Source organism: Mobula birostris, chromosome 1, assembly GCF_030028105.1.
Source record: "Mobula birostris isolate sMobBir1 chromosome 1, sMobBir1.hap1, whole genome shotgun sequence".
In the NCBI taxonomy this organism is placed as follows: Eukaryota; Metazoa; Chordata; class Chondrichthyes; order Myliobatiformes; family Myliobatidae; genus Mobula; species Mobula birostris.
Window position 1 is genome coordinate 250,623,861 of NC_092370.1, and position 14,314 is coordinate 250,638,174.

At 42.3% G+C, this 14,314-nt stretch overlaps 1 protein-coding gene across 3 annotated transcripts in view; it reads left to right on the top strand.

Annotated features, from left to right (window-relative positions):
• asb2a.1 (ankyrin repeat and SOCS box containing 2a, tandem duplicate 1) overlaps nucleotides 1-13,518 on the top strand; it is a 76,620-nt gene extending 63,102 nt beyond the window's left edge. For 2 of the 3 annotated variants that reach the window (XM_072274653.1, XM_072274631.1), the window contains 2 exons: nucleotides 3,028-3,181; nucleotides 5,835-13,518. In XM_072274653.1, coding sequence (XP_072130754.1) covers nucleotides 3,028-3,181; nucleotides 5,835-5,980 — 300 coding nt within the window. In that variant the 3' untranslated portion in view covers nucleotides 5,981-13,518. The remainder of the gene's footprint in view (nucleotides 1-3,027; nucleotides 3,182-5,834) is intronic. The other variant, XM_072274639.1, reaches the window with a different exon arrangement.
• The last annotated feature ends 796 nt before the right edge of the window (nucleotides 13,519-14,314 follow it).

The following is a 14,314-nucleotide window of genomic DNA, read 5'->3' on the forward strand; positions in this document are numbered from 1 at the left end:
TCCCCAGGGTTCCTGATTTTGCGCTGCTTGTTATCCATTTCCATCAATCAGTTGATTGTAAACCAACCGTATCTCCCCATGCACAGAATGCCAATAGCTTTATGGCTTTTCAAGATTCAAGACTGTTTAATGTAATTTCCAATACACAAGGAGAGCGAAATAACTGTTACTCCAGGTCCAATGCAGCACAAAAAACTCAGTAAGATAAAGAACACATTAATAATAATTTAAAAAACACAATAAGTATCAATACATAAGATAGATAAATATATAGATTGATTTTTGGGGTAAGTTTATTATGCAGAGAGTGGTGAGTGCGTGGAATGGGCTGCCGGCAACAGTGGTGATAGGGTCTTTTAAGAGACTTTTGGAGCTTAGAAAAATAGAGGGCTATGGGTAACCCCAGGTAATTTCTAAAGTAAGGACATGTTCAGCACAGCTTTGTGCTGTAGGCTTTTTATGTTCTATGTTTATGTCCATAAAGTGATGCTCAGCACAGGAGTGTCTGTACATAAGGTGTCATCGTCGTGGCTATCCCTTGAGGTCGAGGATGATGGTCTTCGTTCTGAAGAAGTGGCCCACAGAGCGAAGACGCCTGTGCGTGTATTTGTTTAATGTGTGCTTGAAGTTGCACTCCAAGAAGCATGCGATACTTCACAAATCAACCAACTGATTCCAATGGCATGGAAACCACGACGATTGGAGCTGATGGATTTGTTGCAGCCTTCATCCACCTTCACAGCCATTGAGTTTGAAGTAACTTTGTCCGCCTGTTCCACCGTTGAGGTCTTGGTTGGATTGTTCTTTGTCAGGGACCTCACCCTCGACCTTACCGCCATGGGTGACCCTACCAGGAGCATAGCTCCAGACGGCATTGCTCTCGGGATCTCAGGACCACACAAGCTTCTCCACCGCGACAAGGTGACAATCCATGGAGAAGACATAAGGTGACTCTGACAGGAAATGGTAAAGTAGTGGTGGTTGCGGTGTGGTGGGATGGGTTAGTGGATTGAGTCTTACTGTTTGGGGAAAGTAACTGTTTTTGAGTCTGGTGGTCCTGATGTGGATGCTACATAGCCTCCTCCCTGATGGGAGTGGGACAAACAGTCCATGAGACCAGTCCAAATTTGAACAGTCAGACATGTACATTGAATACAGATATTAAAGTTCAAAATATATGGTTTTTTACAAATATGTGATTACAACATCTTTCGTCCCAATAAATAAGCTTTATTAAACTGATATATAAGCTGATATTAGCAGTTTTTGGCCTGCTACCCACAGTTGAGCTAAGGATTCATGTTTTCATGTTGATTGTTTATCTTTATTGGAATGTAGGCAAATTCCTGTGAGAAACAGGCTGCAGAGTGAACATTATTGTCAGAGAAACTCCATTAACATGCCATGGAGAGGTACCAATACTTCTGGGTGCTATATTGCAATTAAGGTACAAACGGGTAAAATACTATTCTATCTTGCAGAGTATAAGTTCCCATGAATTGCTAGTAAATTATGTATAACATAAGACCATGAGATATAGGAGCAGAATTAGGCCATTTGGCCCATCGAGTCTGCTCTACCATTTCATCATGGCTGATCCATTTCCCTTTCATGTTGAAGGCTCCGTGTGGAACAGAGCCAATGTGACAGACAGACAGATAGATAGGGCCCCCTGGAGTATAAAACAGGGAATTGCACACATCACTCAACATTCAAGATTCAAGATTGTTTAATGTCATTTCCAGTACACAAGTGTAAAGGAGAATGAAATAATTGTTACCCTGGATCTGATGCGGCACAAAAAAATCTGCAATATGATAAAGAGCACACACTAATAAATGCACAAGATGGCTTGTATATATAGATTGATTGACCGGAAATGATAAAGTAGTGCTGATTGGGGGTGTGTGGAGGGGTGGGTTAGTGGATAGAGGTGTTGATCAGCCTTACTGATTGTAATTGTTCTCACAGTACGGTGATCTCACATGTCCTGGTTGTAGCCTGTTTGATGAAGCCATTGTATAATAATTGCAAACGCAAGAAAATCTGCAGACTCTGGAAATCCAGGCAAGACACACAAAATGCTGGAGGAACTCAGTAGGCCAGGTAGAATCTATGGAAAAGAGTACAGTCGACGTTTCGAGTCGAGACTCTTCAGTAGGAACATCGACTGTATTCTTTTCCATAGATGCTGTCTGACCTGCTGAGTTCCTCTGGCATTTGGTGTGTGTAATAATTGCAGTAGTCCTTGTTGGAGACATCATCTATGTATTACCTGTCTGTATTGTAGTTGCTTATGCATCCTCAGACGGTTAAGGTTATTTGTCAGGTGGGTTTGGGTGGTGTTACCTGGCACTGGGTGGCAGTTAAAATAAAGCAAATATAGTCACCTGTTCAGCAGTTTGGTGGCTTACAGAAGGGGTTAGTAGGGAGCACATAATTTTCATTGACCGCTCATCTTTGACTGATCATCTTTGTTTGAATTTGATCCAATTACAATAGTCTCGCTTCCTTTAGTTCTACATGAATTTTAGTGTTGATTTGTAATAAGGGATTAAACATACTTTTTCAATGAGGAATTCATTTGGCTGGAAGGCATCATACAGTGCAATACTCCCTCACTTAGCCTCTCATGGACTTTTAGTTTGTTTTCAAGTTGTCACTTATATTATTATATTATATTATATTATCACTTATATTATAGACCTCGACAGGGAAGCACAAGGATAGAGAATGCTGCATAGCTGTCCACAGATTAGGTAGCAGCCTGAACCTTGTTAATATATATTTATTTTAGTTGTGTATTTCACTAAACATTAAGGACAGATCATAAATCTTCTTCCAAACCAATATGAAAACAATCTATGATAGAGCAGAATGCATCAAAACAATGTCTGCAACAGCAGAGAGATCTAGATTGACTTTTTTCAGGAGTGGATCTTCACAACATTAATTGGTTTGCTCTGATGTGAATATGTCTGAAATTGTGTGCAGGAGTATTAATTTTTCTAATGATCTCCTTTCTAGTTTTGTGAGATCATATCCACAGACAGAATCTACAGATGGGCCGGACCAATCATTGACGTGCTCCTGGACTACGTTGGGAACGTGACTCTCTGCAGTAAGCTGAAAGAACATCTGGATAGCTACGAGGAGTGGGCAACCATCAAAGCTAAATCAGGCAAGTAAAATCAACACCTTAATAAATTATCCTGTTGTAACCCAGCATGGACATGGACTAAAATTAAATGTTGTTATTAGGCATTTACTGAGTTTTTTGTTCGTTAGCTAGAGATACAGCTTGGAATAGGTCTTTCCGGCACTTCGAGCCAAGCTGCCCAGCAACCCCCAATTTAACCTTAACCTAATCACAGGACAGTTTACAACGACCAATTAACCTACTAAATAATATGTTATTGGACTGTGGGAGGAAACCAGAGGATCTGAAGAAAACCCAATCATTCCACTGGGAGGACATACAGATTTGTTACAGATGATGCTGGAATTGAACTCTGAACTCTGAGGCCCTGAGCTGTAATAATGCAACACTAACCCTTACGTTACCATGGCACCTGAAGGAAACAGATTGTGAATTTCATAAAACAATCTTTTAGGAAATAGATCTTAAATTTGTCCTATGATGATAAAATTGTGGTAAAGTCAGGATTGTTTCTCAACTCCTCCGTCTTGTAAAATTCTGGTACAACATTACACAGAGCTTTCTCACGCAGTATCATGGGAATGTTTCTAGATAATAAGAGCACAAAGTACATAATATGTAATTTTTGAATCACATTCCCAAGAGGGCCAAAAAACTTGTACTGAACATTTAATCAGTGACCTTTTGTAAACATGTAGAGCAACTTAATCACAGAAAAGAACATATTTATAGGAGCAACCTTTAATTAAAAGGAACCATGGAGTTTCTGAAAATGTTAATATAACAATGCATTCATTTTGGACAGGCTTTCAGGGAATAACTAGTCTTTAAATCTGTGAACATAGAACATACAACAGTACAGCACAAGAACAGGCCATTCGGCCCACAATGTTGTGCCGAACCAATTATGTTAGTAATCAAATGGCTAGCTAAACTCATCTCCTCTGTCTACGCAATGTTTATATCGTTCCATTTTCCTCACATTCCTGTACCTATCTAAAAGTCTCTAATAACATTATTTATTTATTCTAAACAGAATATTGTCATAATAATGCGAAGGGATTAATAGAAAACTTTGTGTACAATTGTTCAAGCTATATTCATGGTGCCAATGACATAGAAACAAAATCTGTCCGCCAGAGAAAGCAGGATCTCCCAGTGGCCACACATTTTAATTCCACGTCCCATTCCCATTCTGATAGGTCTATCCATGGCCTCCTCTACTGTAAAGATGAAGCCACACTCAGGTTGGAGGAACAACACCTTATATTCCGTCTGGGTAGCCTCCAACCTGATGGCATGAACATCGACTTCTCTAACTTCCGCTAATGCCCCTCCTCCCCCTCGTACCCCATCCGTTATTTATTTTTATACACACATTCTTTCTCTTACTCTCCTTTTTCTCCCGCTGTCCCTCTGACTATACCTCTTGCCCATCCTCTGGGCTCCCCCCCTCCCCCTTTTCCTTCCCCCTGGGCCTCCTGTCCCATGATCCTCTCGTATTCCCTTTTGCCAATCACCTGTCCAGCTCTTGGCTCCATCCCTCCCCCTCCTGTCTTCTCTTATCATTTTGGATCTCCCCCTCCCCCTCCCACTTTCAAATCTCTTACTCACTCTTCCTTCAGTTAGTCCTGACGAAGGGTCTCGGCCTGAAACGTCGACTGCACCTCTTCCTAGAGATGCTGCCTGGCCTGCTGCGTTCACCATCAACTTTTATGTGTGTTGCTTGAAACAAAATCTAACGCATATTTGCTGAATGATATAATGTTTACTGTTCATTTACATTTTATTTTTTATTCTTTACTTCAACCCATCACCCCTATTGGGCCTAGGTTGCCAACAGCAGCTCACACAGCCTCTGTCCTGGGTCAGTCCCGCCGAAAGCGGCTCCCAGAGCCTCTGTCCTGGGTCAGTCCTGACAACAGCAGCTCACACAGCCTCTGTCCTGGGTCAGTCCCGCCGAAAGTGGCTCCCAGAGCCTCTGTCCTGCCAACAGCAGCTCACCGAGCCTCTGTCCTGGGTCAGTCCTGACAACAGCAGCTCACACAGCCTCTGTCCTGGGTCAGTCCCGCCGAAAGCGGCTCCCAGAGCCTCTGTCCTGCCAACAGCAGCTCACCGAGCCTCTGTCCTGGGTCAGTCCTGACAACAGCAGCTCACACAGCCTCTGTGTTGGGCCTGTCCTGCTGACAGCAGCTCACCAAGCCTCTGTCCTGGGCCAGTCTTTCAAGTTATCTCCAAATGGAGTCCATCTTTGAAGATTCTTCCTCTCCTAGGGATGAGGTCTCTGGAGCTTCTGTTGGCTTTTCTGTAGCTCTGGGATTTTATAGGATAGGATTGCTAGGCATGTGCCCAAGCCTCCTCCTTTCACAGCTTTAATTTATAACTAATCTAGTCACGGGACAATTTACAATGACCAGTTAACCTACCAACCAGTACGCCTTTGGACTGTGAGAGGAAACCAGAGCAGCCGGAGGAAGCCCACGCAGGGAGTACATACAAACTCCTCACAAATAGTCGTGACAATTCAACTCAGGTGGCTGGTACTGTAATGCATTGTGCTAACCGCCACACTATCGTGCCAGCATTGCGGGTTTTATTCCAGGTTCCAGGATCTATTGTATTTTTCTTCATTGCTTCTATTGTTTAACATGCGTTGATTTCATTCTTCGTTTAGAGCCTCCAAGACCACTTGTTCATCTTTGTAGAATCAAAATTCGGAAGCTATTGGGACATGAGAGATTAAAACTTATTGAACTGCTGCCCCTCCCTGGCCGGCTGAGAAATTACCTGGAGTACAACTATACGAATGAGTTTGCATAACAGAGCACAGCAAGGAACACCATAATTCACAATAGAAGTAGAAGTAAGTTAATTGACATGAAAAAAGGATTCAGTGTAGAGTATAACAATGGCACAATTTTTTATATGTGACTGTACAACAGAACAAAAGGAAATAATATTTCAAGGGATATAAAGACTGAAGTTAAAGATCCACCCTGTGGTCTATGATTGATGAAGAGACTGAGCACGAAGATGTACACAAGCCCAATCATTCTGCTGGGGTACAGGGCACCGACGGTAGCTCAACAGTGTCATCTGTCCTGGGCCAGTCTTTCACAGTGTCCCCAGCTGAGGCTCATCCCCCTCTCCCAGGGATGAGGCCTCCAGAGCCTCTGTTGGTGTCTCTGTAGATCTGGATTTTTACGGGATGGAGTTGCTAGCCCCATGCTAAACCCTGCTCATTTTGCAGCCGGACTTGGGACTGTCCACGGCAGCACCAATAGGTGCTCACCCATCAATCCAGGATCTTCGGATTTAAATGTTCCAAGTAGAGGAACCCAAACCCAGGTGTTTTGAAATGGAAGCATTCTAAAGGTACATTAAATGCCAAGACGTGAAAGAAAAAGCAAAGTTAGGCTTCATTATTGTTGGGTCCTCTCACAAGTTCTAATGGAAGGTTACCCCAGAAGAATCAGCCTCACCTCCACCCCGGGTTGCCTGATCTACGCTGCATTTGCATAATTTTGTACTTTCAAATCAGCTTTCCAATAGACCGCAGTATTTTAATCTGTATATATGTAGAAATGAAAACGAGTACCAAGATTTGTTTAGAAATATGGAAGCACAAGAGATGGCAGATGCGGGAATGCAGAGCGACAAACAATCTACCAGGGGAACTCAGCAAGCTGAGCAGCACCTCTGTGTGGGAGAAAGGAGTTGTTGATGTTTCAGGTTGTAACCTTGCATCAGTACTATGCAGGGTTTTGAAGATGAATATCAAGTTTAAGTTCAAGGTAAAGTTCACTGCCATCTCTAAATCATCATCATTATGTGCCATGTCATGTGATGAGGTGATCATGGACTTGACCACGATTGTTCTTGGTGAGTTCTTCTACAGAAGTGGTTTGTCATTGCTTTCTTCTGGACAGTGTCTTTACAAGATGGGTGACCTCAGCCTTTGACAATACTCTTCAGAGTTTGTCTGCTTGGCGTCAGTGGTTGCATAACCAGGGCTTGTGATCTGCACCAGCTGCTCATACGACCACTCACCACCTGCTCCCATGGTTTCACATGACCCCGATCAGAGGCTAAGCAGGTGCTACACCTTGCCCCAGGGTGACCTGAAGGCTAGCGGAGGGAAGGAGTACCTTACACCTCCTTTGGTAGAGACGTATCTCCACTCTGCCACCAAATTGTCACCTGACTGTACATGAGTACAACCAAACAAAACAATGTTTCCCCTGACCATTGTGCACCCACTATACATATATCACACACAGCACATACGTAAAACAAAATATTACCACCAATAAAATAACAAAATATCATTCAAAATGCATGTGAAGTAAATAGTAAGCAGCTTGCTGACCTCGTGATGAGACCTCGGTGGTGGCAGGGTATTCATTCGTCTCACAGCCTGAGGGAAGAAGCCATTACCCAGTCTGGCAGTCCTGGTCCTGATGCTCCTGTACCTCCTCCCTGACTACAGTGGGTCAGAGAGATTGTGGGATGGGTGGTAGGGATCCTTAGCTAATTTTCAAACCCTTCCTCTACAACGCTCCCAATAAATGTCACAAAAAGCGGGGAGAAGGACCCTGGTGATGGTTTTGGCAGTTTTCGGTATTCTCTGTAGGAATTAGCAATGCCTTTCCCTTACAAATGCTACTCGAGCTGCAAGAGTTCCTCCAGCAGATCGTTCTTCATGCCGAAACACTCTGTGGCATCAATGTATAAGAAAAGATTTGGTGAGCTTTCTTTGTGAAAGAATAGTGGTTAATGAATTCTCCTGCGATTCAGGATCATTTTGTGGGAATTGGCTTGAGTTTAGACCTTGTCCTGAAAACATATCATGAAAATCTTAAAAAAATATTAGTGCGAGTTTGACACAACACTTAATTTTTATGCTTTATAATAAGCACAAACTTAAGACGTGTTCTTTAATTACTTTTGGTGTTTTAAGAAGTACATTTTGGTAAATGGAACACCACAACATGTGGTGTGTTATTTTTCTACATTGTTAGTAAACAGTTCATAGAAAAACCTTGAACCCTTTTCCCCTGAGCTCTCTGTGTTAAATGCACCATTGTGGGATTGACCAAGGCAGAAGAAACATGCAAAATTCCCATCTAGTCTTTGTTGAGTTGCCTGATCTTATCCAAGTTAATAGTTTGCGTAACGAAGCAAGAATGGGCCGCTCAGCTCCCCTGTTCAAAGTTCAAAGTTCAAATTGAGTTGATTATCGAAGTGAATATATGTCACCATATACTACCCTGAGATTCATTATCTTGTGGGTATTCACAGTAGCTGCAAAAAGAATCAATGAAACACTGTGCACAACAAAGATGGACAAACAACCGGTGTGCAAAAGACAGCAAACAGTGCAAATACGAAAAGAAAGAAGTAAAAATAAACAAACAAACAAACAAATAAATGAGTAATGCAAACACGAGGAATTCTGCAGATGCTGGAAATTCAAGAAACACATATCAAAGTTGCTGGTGGCCTCCTCTACTGTAAAGATGAAGCCACACTCAGGTTGGAGGAACAACACCTTATATTCCGTCTGGGTAGCCTCCAACCTGATGGCATGAACATTGACTTCTCTAACTTCCGCTAATGCCGCACCTCCCCCTTGTACCCCATCCGTTATTTATTTATATACACACATTCTTTCTCTCTCTTTTTTCTCCCTCTGTCCCTCTGACTATACCCCTTGCCCATCCTCTGGGTTCCCCCCCCCAGTTTTCCTTCTCCCTGGGCCTCCTGTCCCATGATCCTCTCATATCCCTTTCGCCAATCACCTGTCCAGCTCTTGGCTCCATCCCTCCCCCTCCTGTCTTCTCCTATCATTTTGGATCTCCCCCTCCCCCTCCCACTTTCAAATCTCTTACTAGCTCTTCCTTCAGTTAGTCCTGACGAAGGGTCCCGGCCCGAAACGTCGACTGTACCTCTTCCTAGAGATGCTGCCTGGCCTGCTGCGTTCACCAGCAACTTTGATGTGTGTTGCTTAAACAAATAAATAAGCAATAGCTATTGAGAACATGACTTAAAGAGCCCTTGAAAGTGAGTTCATAAGTTGTAAGAACAGTTCAGTGATGGGGTTAGTGAAGCTGAGTGTTTCAACAGCCCAATGGTTGAGGGGTAATAGCGATCCTGAGCCTGGTGGTGTGGGTCCTGAGGTTTCTGTGCTTTCCTCCTGATGGCAGCGGTGAGAAGGAGCATGTCCTGTGGTGGTGGGAGTTTGTGACGAGGAATGCTGCTCTCCTGTGACTGCGCTATGTGTAGATGTGCTCAGTGGTGGGGAGGATTTTACCCGTGATGGGCTATGCCTTATCCACTACTTTTTGTAGGATTTTCTATTTAAGGGATTGGTGTTTCCATACCAGGCTGGGACGTAACCACTCAGTACACTCCACACCACACGCCTGTAGGGGTTCAGCATTGAATTGTGAGAGATCAAATAGCCATACTGCTTTTGAACTGTAAGTTCATGCTCATGCTCATAACTCTTTATACTCTCATCCAACAAAAACAATTTGATCCGTATCTTCAAAGCTTCCTTTTACTCACAGATTCAGCCTTTGAGGTAAGAAGTTTAAGATTTAGCTAACCTTTGTGTGTGATGAAAAGTATTTCTTAATTTCGCTGTTAAATCTAATGTCATAGCCATGCCCCATTGTTCTGGGTGACTTCACTGGAGTCATTGTTTCTCTGAATCTAATCTCCACTAATCAAATATCAGCATCATGCAAGGTCAGGGTCATGTTTCGTGGTCAACTATCGACCACTAATCAAACTGCGGCATCATGCAAGGTCAAGGTCATGTCTTGTGGTCAACTATCGACCCAGCATTCAGTGTAAAGAGCAACAGCGGAGGGAGGATTTAATGATAGAAGTGCTGGAGAGATGTTTACATGAAGATAGTGGTAAACAGTTACGACTGCAGAAGGCAGGAGAAAACTGGGTAAAGTGTGCCTATTGGAAAGAGAAGAGTTCCTGTTTATCTGCACTCTTTATACATAGAACATACAGTAGAATATAGAACATCAAACAGTAGAGCACAGGACCAGATCCTTTGGTCACAGTATTGTGCTAAACCAAATTAACGAGCTATTTGATAAACTGCTCCCTTATTTATCTTTTATTTATTTATAGATACACCATGGACCTAGTCTTTCTGGCCCTTTGAACCACACTGCCGAGCAACTTCCTAACTTAACACTAGCCTAAGTGCGAGACAATTTACAATTTACAATATTTTATATTTTGTGTTTTTCATTCTTTTTTTGTCATTTGCACAACTTGTTCTATTTTGCGTGTTGGGTGTTTGATGATTTCTTTGAACAAGTTCCATGGTGTTTCTTTGTTTCGTGGCTGTCTGTGGGAAGGCAAATCTCAGAGTTGCATATTGCAGATATACTTTCATAATAAGTGTACTTTGAACTTTGAAATTTTAGAACAATTAACCGACTATCTGGTTTTTATTTGGACTGTGGGAGGAAACCAGAGCACCCAGAGAAAACCCACGCATTCCACAGGAAGGACTCTTACAGATGACTTTGGAATTGAACTCTGAACTCCATTGCCCCAAGCTGTAATAGTGTTGCGCTAACCGCTACCCTACTGTGGCGTCCAATTATGCCTAATGTAGGTCTTCTGTCTACGCAATGTCCACATCTTCCATTTTCCTTACATTCATAGTCATAGTCATAGTCATACTTTATTGATCCCGGGGGAAATTGGTTTTCGTTACAGTTGCACCATAACTGTAATTCATGTGTTTATTTAAACATCCCTGAAAAGTGCCTGGTGTATCTGCCTCTACCTCCACCCCAGGCAGTTCATTCCAGGCACCCCCCACTCTCTGTGTAAACAAAAAATTTGCCCCTCACACCTCCTTTAAAATTACTCCCTCTCACCTTAAACGCATGCACTCTGGTATTAGACAATTCAACATTGAGAGAAAGGTATTGTCTGTGTACTCGGTCTATACCTCTCATAATGTGGTAAACCTGGCCATCATCATTATGCACAGTGTCGTGTGACGTGGGTGATCAGGGACTTTCCATGGCCATGATTACTCTTGGCAAATTTTTCTACAGAAGTTGTTTGCCATTTCCTTCTCTGGGCAGTGCCTTTACAAGACAGGTGACACAAGCTATTATCAACACTCTTCAGAGATTATCTACCCTGTGTCAGTGGCCGCATAACCAGGACTTGTGATGTGCACCAGCTGCTCACACGACCATCCACCACCTGCTCCCATGGCTTCACGTGACCCGGATCAGGCGACTCACCAGGCGCCTCACCTCGCCCAAGGGTGACTTGCAGGCAAACAGAGGGAAGGAGTGTCTTCCTCCTCCTTTGGTAGAGATATATCTTCACCCCACCACACATAAACCTCTATCAGATCTCCCCAAATACACCTGTTGTATTTTAACGACAATTGCAGTAATTCACGGATCAGGGAGTCTATAAGATCAATGATTCTATTTCACAGTGAATAGGAGGAAAGCTAAAGAATTGAATACAGCACCAGCCTTCTAGCCACCAGAATTGATACAATATACCTACAGGTCATGGGTTAAGGGTGAAAGGTGAAGTGCTTAAGGGGAACAGGAGGGGAGTCTTCTCCACTCTGAACATCTGCCTGCACAAGTGGTGCATGCAAACTCAATTTCAACATTTCAGAGAAGTTTGGATAAGTATATGGACTGGAGGGTTATGGAGAGCTATGGTCATGATGTAGGTCAATGGGAGTAGGCAGTTTAAATGGTTTGGCACGGACTAGATGGGCTGAAAGGCCAGTTTCTGTGCTGTACTTATCTATAACTCTAATACAGTAATTCCAGTCCAAGTTTAACTTTATTGTCATCTGACTGTACATATATAGAACCAAACAAAACAACGTTCCTCCAGACCAGGGTGCACCACACAATATATATCTCACACAGCACATAAAACAAAATATTACCACAAGTAAGTTAATAAAATATATTTCAAAATGCATGTAGTGTGCACAGCACAGGTAAACAGTAAACTGTACAGTAAACAGGTCGCCATCCTAGTAACAAGACCTCGGTGGTGGCAAGGTATTCATTAATCTCACAGCCTGAGGGAAGAACAATTCTCAAATTTTGTAATAAGACAACTATAAGTAATTGATTTGATGCATATAATTTTCATGTAACTTTAGTATCTTTCTGCCTTTTTCTGGATATATTACCCTGCTTTTATTGGGAGAAGCTGCTGTGGTTTCTGTTTTATTTCTGCCCATTTGGTAGATTTGGTTTTCTAAGTAAATTGCTGTGGTTTGCTGTGTTAATTTGCAGGTTGAGTCTGTGGTGAAGAAGGCAAATGCAATGTTAGCATTCATTTCAAGAGAACTAGAATATAAAAGCAAAGATGTAATGTTGGAACTTTATGAAGTACTGGTGAGGCCTCACAGAGTACTGTGAGCAGGTTTGGGCCTCTTATCTTAGAAAGGATGTGCTGAAACTGGAGAGGATTCAAAGGAGATTCAAGAAAATGATGCCAGGATTGAACGTTTGTCATATGAAGAGCGTCTGATTGCTCTGGGCCTGTATTCACTAGAATTCAGAAGAATGAGGGATGACCTCATTAAAACCTATCAAATGTTGAAAGGCATCAAAAGAGTGGATTTGAGAGGATATTTTCTATGGTGGGGGAGTCTAAGTCCAGAGGAGACAGCCCCAGAATAGAGGGGTGTCCTTTTAGAATGGAAATGAGGAGGAATTTCTTTAGCCAGAGAGTGGTGAATCTGTGGAATTCTTTGCCACAGGCAGCTGCGAAGGCCAAGTCTTTATATATATTTAAGGAAGAGGTTGATAGATTCTTGATTGGTCAGGGCATGAAGGGATACAGGGAGAAGGCAGGAAATTGGGGACTAGAAGAAAATTGGATCAGCCATGATGAAATGGCAGAACAGAGACAATGGACCAAATGGCCTAATTTTGCTCCTATATCTTATGGTCTTATGGTCTCATGGTTTATACATTGTCTATACATACTGGTTAACAATTTGGTCTGATACCAGTTGGTATTTTTGACAATTTTACACTCAGACTTATCCAGAACCACATTGATAAGGCAGTGTATAACATGTGTCGCAAGGAAACCATCAACCTCTGTATTATTTGGCTGTACTAAACACTGGGATCCAGTGATAATAGGTAATATTTTCAAACAGTATTCGGAACTGCAGGTAAGTTGCAGGGTTACAGAACATTGTTATAGTTTAATGCACTGGTATGTTTTTGTGCTTTTTTTTTCTACCCGAAATTTAACAGGAACATTGTAATTCTGACAGTGGTTAAAATAAAAAGTATGTATTTGAACTAAGTTTGTGTCTGTCATAATTCATCATCACAAGAGATTTTCAGCTGTGGGAAAACTGTTGCTCGTTGTTAGATTCTTTAAAAAATCACATTATTTCTGTATAAAAAAACAAAACTGGTCTCCTAATATCATCAAATAGAGAATATTGCATTATACGGAGCATTTGACCCATTCCATCATACACTACCTCCCAAACCTCACAATCTTGCATGTTTTCTGTCTGATCTCTTGATGTTTATTAATCAGTCCTCTTTTTCAAGTAACTGTCTGTTTCTTTATTTTATCAATTTATTAATTATTTAACGATAAAGCACAGAACAGGCCCTTCTAACCCAACAATCCACCGATTTAACCCAAGCCTGATCACAGAACAATTTTCAATGACCAACTAACCTACTAACCTGTAGGTCTTTGGACTGTGGGAGGAGACCAGGACACCCGGAGGAAACCCACACGCTCACGTACAAACTCCTTACGGACAGTGCCAGAACTGAACTCTGAACTCGAGAATGCTCTGAGCTGTGAGTGTGGTGCTAACTGAGGTGATCCTGCAATTAATTTCAGGTCTGTATTCCTCAAGGCCTCCCACCTCCCACTCTGCCACCCCTCCTTCCCATTCTCGCTTCCCTACCCTGCTTCCAAGTTATCATCTCCTTTCGTGACACTTGCCAGGAGAATTTAAAAAATATATTGTCTATTTTATGCCACATCTTATTCCTTGGGATTTCCACAGTTATCCTTCTTATAGACATCAAGAAAGAGGATGTGCTGGAGCTTTTGGAAAGCATCAAGTTG